The following is a 5,807-nucleotide window of genomic DNA, read 5'->3' as shown; positions in this document are numbered from 1 at the left end:
TTAGAGGAGATGCTGCCGAAATTTTATAAAAAATTAGAGATTAGAGATTTTGTTTATATGATTATTTAAAAAGATTTAGATTCAAAGGTTATATGGTTTGATTTAGAGTTATTAAGAAAATGAGCATGTTTTAAGTTTGATTCATTTAGAAAAGAATGAGTTATGTTTTGAATTGGAACTATTGATGGACGGAATGGGAGGTGTGATAATGAAGGATAAGGATTGAATATGATTGATGTATGATGATGAATGAAATGCGATTGAGAATGATGTTGATGTTGATGAATTACAATTGAATTATTTATATGGCTTATGAATTTGAATAATCTGAGATACGAGATTCCCTGGATTAAGTGCCGTGGCTTGCCACCACGTGTACCAGGTTGAAAACTCGATACTCTGTTGACCCTATGACGTAAGTGTGTGACCGGGCACTATATAAATTCCCGGGAATGTTACCCCCATTGAGTATTATTGATTATTTGAGAAAAAACTATGCATAGACTCTTGGGGATGCACGTCGGGGGACAGTCTAAGTACAATTCAGACTTGTCGGGTTGGCTGGATAACCGACAGATGAGCCTCATCAGCCATAGGACAGGCATGCATCATATGCATATTACTTGAATTACTTGCTTGTGCTCTAATTGGGAGTGCCTATCTGTATTTGCCATGCTAAATGTGTATTTGTTACCTGCAGTAGTTGTAACCTTCTTGTGTTTGCCTTTATCTGTCTATTTGTCTGTGAAAATGCATGATGGAGTTGGAGGTATGGAGGAATGGCAGTATAGGACTTAGATTTAAGGTTAAGTTAAGTTAGGATTAAATATTTTTAGGAAACCACCTTTTATGGCTTCTGTTTAATACTTTAAGCTCTATAATCTGAGTGTCGGCGTTCTAGGATTGCCTCTGGCATTCCCAGGACCTTATATATTATGTGTGTGGCACCTTTACCATACTGAGAACCTCTGGTTCTCATTCCATACTATGTTGTTATTTTTCAGATGCAGGTCGAGAGGCATCTCGTTAGGCGTCTGGACTCTTGAAGCGGAGTGGTTACTGGGATATTTTGTTATACTATGATGTATATATATGTACTTAGCTTTCTCTCCGCATGACTTATTCTTTTTTATCCTCTTAGAGGTTTATGGAGAGGCAGGATTGTGTATATGTACTTTTGGGTTTTGGATATGTATGTATATATGTGTAAATATTCTCCGGCCAGTCTTGACTTCGCAGGCTGAGTTAGGAGCTTGTTATTTTGTATCTTTGGCACTCTATTCCTACTTCTGTCATCTTATGTTTAGTAGTTATGGTTTTCTTAGCACGCAAGTTAACTCGTTCCTTGAGCGTTGCGCTTTTATTCCGCGATTTTTATTTCCTCTATTCTTCAAGGCTCCTAGCATATTATAATTCTTCTACTATTATATGTACTCATTTTATTTTAGAGGTCGTAATACCACACCACCTCTGTTTTACGACTTAAGCGTAAAGCTTAGTGTGGTAGGGTGTTACATTGTGCCTAACTAATTTTATTTTTGTTATTAAAATTAAAAAAAATCATGAATTTTTAATCAATTTTAAATTTAAATTTAAATTTGAATAAAAAATAAAAAAATATTTTAAATTTATCTCATTAACTAGAATTAATTTCAAAATAAAAAATACTTTGTACATTATATTGTGTAAGATAATATGGCCATTTATTATTCTTTAATGATAAATATTGCCAAACTAAATGGTATAAGATATTAAAAAAATATATTTATCAATCCAATGAATGATATATTATTTTCTGTTACGGATCCGACCCACGGATCCCGAACCCAGGATCAAACCCAGTCCCGGTTTCCTGGGTCCAAACCCGCCTCACTCTTCTGGAAGGCCCGAAACCGGCCCTCTAGAAACTCCCAACCGACTTTCGAATTCGAACGTCCCCCTTATCTTACCCAAACAAGATAAAATAAGATAACCACCACCGCCTATAAATAAAGGACCCAAGTCCTCCCAGGTATTCATTCATTCCTCACACTTTCTACCTCTTAGATCCATTCTGACTTGAGCGTCGGAGTGTCTTTGCAGGTACCTCCCCCCATTGCTCCAGTCAGGTGATCCAGCATCTACCTCGACCCGCAAGTTTTCGATCTATCTCTCAACCCGTACCGGAGACTTCCAGTACATTGGTGCCGTCTGTGGGAAACTTGCGTCGACTAAGCCGGAATGGGGGACGTACTGGAAGAAGCCTCCTCAAGCCGAGAGGACTCCCAACCAAAGAATTCGACCCCAGAGCACCAAGAGGTCACAAACCAGGGAAGGATAGCAAGTATTGTCCACCATACAAACGATCATATCATCACAGAACCGCGACGCCCCGAGAAAACGGGGGATAAAGCGGCACAAATCATCCAAGATCTCTGCCTTCGGGTCCAGGAACTCGAAGGCAAATTGGCCACCAAGGAAAGACACAACAATGAACACGGAAGCTACGCAACTTCCAGGTCAAAGTCTCGCCACGACAGATCGCTGACTCGGCGACACGATAGAAGAGACGGTCGCAGCACCTCGCGCACCCACGGGAGAGAAAAATCACCAGAACGGCGATACAGCAAAAGACAAAACCGCAGCACTTTCCGAGACCCGAGTCGTCAGCACGACTCAGACGAAGATCGGCGCCACCGAGATACTAAACGCACCAGAAACGACCACACAATAATGGGAGCTACTCCTTTCACATAAAGGATCTTAAGAGCAAAACCCCCTAAAGGTTTCGACAAATCCACCGACATGAAGTACGACGGAACCAAGGATCCCCAAGAACATCTAACGGCCTTCGAGGTCAGGATGAACCTAGAAGGAGCGGTTGACGCGGTCCGATGTAGGGCCTTCCCAGTAACCTTAGCGGGGCCAGAAATCAAGTGGTTCAACGCCCTCCCAAACGGATCCATAACCAGCTTCCACGACATCTCGCAGAAATTCATGGCCCAATTCACAACTAGAATCACCAAAGCCAAACATCACATCAGCCTACTAGGGGTCACCCAGAAACAAGACGAATCCACAAGGAAGTACCTCGACCGCTTCAACGACGAATGCCTAACGGTCGACGGACTCACGGATTCCGTCGCAAGCCTCTGCCTAACCAATGGGCTCATGAATGAAGATTTCCGCAAACACCTCACCACCAAACCAGTATGGACCATGCACGATATCCAGAATGTCGCCAGAGATTACATCAATGACGAGGAAGTCAGCCAGGTCGTCGCCGCCAATAGACGGCAACACGGCAACACCCAGCACGGCAGCTCGGCGCCTCGACATAACCCACCACCCAGAGAAAATTAGAGGGACCACCCCAAGCCAACAAACGCCAACCGACCGCCCAGAATCGGCAAGTTTCCTAATTACACACCCTTGATAGCCCCAATCACCGAGATATACCACCAAATAGCGGACAGGGGTATCATTCCAAAAGCTCGGCAACTGAAAGAAAGAACGGGCAACAGCAAAACCTTTTATTGCGACTACCACCGAGGATACGGGCACAGGACACAAGACTGTTTCGACCTTAAGGACGCCCTCGAGCAAGCCATTAGAGACGGCAAACTCCCAGAGTTCGCCAAAATCATCAAAGAACCAAAATGTGCGGAAAGAGATAGATCGCCAGAAATAAAAGGGCGCAACCCGAGAACACAAAAACAGACCCCCAGGGAAAGCCCAGAGGATGACCCGACCATAATAGTAAACGTCATCACGGGCAAGGACATATCAGGAAAATAAAAAACAACACTAAAAAAGGACCTCAAAATCCTGGCCATCAGGGATCAAGTTCCTACCACCGCTACCCTCAAAACGATAACCTTCCTACCCGAGGACTGCCAGCACGGCACCTCGGCTGAAGACGCCCCTTTCGTCATCTCAGCAAGAATCAGAACGGGACTAGTCCGGAGAATACTAGTAGACACCGGCGCAGACTCCAATATCCTTTTTCCGAGGAGCCTACGACAAGCTCAGACTCCGTAATGAAAATCTCCAAATACACCGCAACGGCGTCATGGGACTCGGGGACAACTTTCTCAAACCAGAAGGTTCCATCACCCTCCCCCTCACCATAGGAACAGGTAACCAAAGGATGACAATCATATCCGAATTCGTAGTCCTTAAAGACTCCACAGCCTACAACGTCATCCTCGGGAGAAAAACAATCAACGACTTCTCGGCCATTATCTTCACCAAATATCTCCTTATGAAATTCATAATGGAGGACGGCTCCGTCGGGACCATCCACGGAGACCGGGAAATCGCTACAGAATGCGACAACACCAGCCTGGCTTTACGGAAAAAATCCCGCGACGCGGCTGGGATATTCCTAGCTGACCTGGACGCCCGACAAGACGGCCAACCTAGGCCAGAACCCGAAGGCGACATGGAAAAACTACAAGTAGGGCAAACCAAGGACGAATACACCTTCATCAACAGGAACCTCCCATATGACCTTAAAGAAGACCTTTCCCAATTTTTGAAACAAAACAAAGACTTGTTCGCCTTTACGCCAGCTGACATGCCAGGAATAGACCCCGACTTAATGTCCCATCGGCTAGCCGTAGACCCCAGGGCTAAACCTGTGGCACAAAGGAGACGAAAAATGTCATCAGACCGAGCGTCCGAGGCCAGGAGACAAGTACAAGCCCTACTCGAGGCAAACTTCATCCGAGAACTACCCTACACGACATGGTTAGCAAATGTCGTACTGGTAAAAAAGTCCAACGGGAAGTGGCGAATGTGCATCGACTACACGGACCTCAACAAAAGCCTATCCAAAAGACGCTTTTCCCCTCCCAAACATCGACGGATTGGTGGACGCCGCATCCGGACACAGATACCTCAGCTTCATGGACGCATACTCCGGCTATAATCAAATACCCATGCATCGACCCAACGAGGAAAAAAGGGTGTTCATCACCCCCGACGGAACGTACTGCTACACCGTCATGCCTTTCGGCTTGAAGAACGCCGGAGCCGCCTACCAATGGCTCGTCAACAAAATATTCCAGAACCTATCCGAAATAAAACTAGAAGTCTACATAGACGACATGCTCGCCAAAACCGACTCCGGCAAACAACTTATCAGCGACCTCAAGGTCATAATGAGCACCCTACGAAAGCACCAAATGCGACTCAACCCGACAAAATGCGCTTTCGGAATGGAGGCAGGGAAGTTCCTCGACTTCATGATCACACAACGCGGAGTTGAAGCCAACCCAGAGAAATGCCGCGCCGTCCTTGAGATGACAAGCCCAAAAAATATAAACGACATCCAGAAGCTCACCGGCCAACTAACTGCACTATCTCGCTTTCTCGGAGCATCGGCTCAAAAAGCAATCCCCTTCTTCAGACTGATGAAGAAAGGAGCCCCCTTCAAATGGGAGGCAAAATGCGAAGAAGCGTTCCAACATTTCAAGAAAGTCCTAGCGGAACCACCAGTCCTCGCCAAACCCCAAACAGGGGAGACCCTCTACTTATACCTCTCCATAACGGAAGAAGCACTCGCGGTGGCACTCATCCGAGAAAACGAGAAGAAAGAGAAAAAACCCATATATTTCATAAGCAAAGTCCTACAAGACACGGAAACCCACTACTCGCGCCTAGAAAAACTAGCCTTCGCCCTCCTCACTGCTTCCCGATGTTTGCGGCAATATTTTCAGGCCCACCCCGTGACAATTCGAACCAACCAAGCAGTTAAACAAGTACTACAAAAATCTGACCTAGCGGGTAGAATGCTAGCATGGTCCATCGAACTGTCCCAATTC

The 5,807-nt window shown here is 45.5% G+C and overlaps 1 protein-coding gene across 1 annotated transcript; it reads left to right on the top strand.

The window, feature by feature from the left end:
• The first annotated feature begins 4,051 nt into the window (after positions 1 to 4,051).
• Positions 4,052 to 4,912, top strand: LOC148569177 (uncharacterized). The gene has a single exon (XM_088484922.1). The coding sequence runs from the start codon at positions 4,052 to 4,054 to the stop codon at positions 4,910 to 4,912; it is 861 nt and encodes a 286-aa protein (XP_088341048.1).
• The last annotated feature ends 895 nt before the right edge of the window (positions 4,913 to 5,807 follow it).

This window comes from Arachis ipaensis, chromosome B4 (assembly GCF_059453495.1).
Source record: "Arachis ipaensis isolate K30076 ecotype BB chromosome B4, ASM5945349v1, whole genome shotgun sequence".
NCBI classification, from domain to species: Eukaryota; Viridiplantae; Streptophyta; class Magnoliopsida; order Fabales; family Fabaceae; genus Arachis; species Arachis ipaensis.
This window is presented reverse-complemented; position numbering and strand designations above follow the sequence as displayed.

Bases quoted from the DNA above. Each gene is read 5' to 3' on its own strand.
- LOC148569177 (XM_088484922.1), top strand. From the start codon at position 4,052: ATGGGACTCGGGGACAACTTTCTCAAACCAGAAGGTTCCATCACCCTC.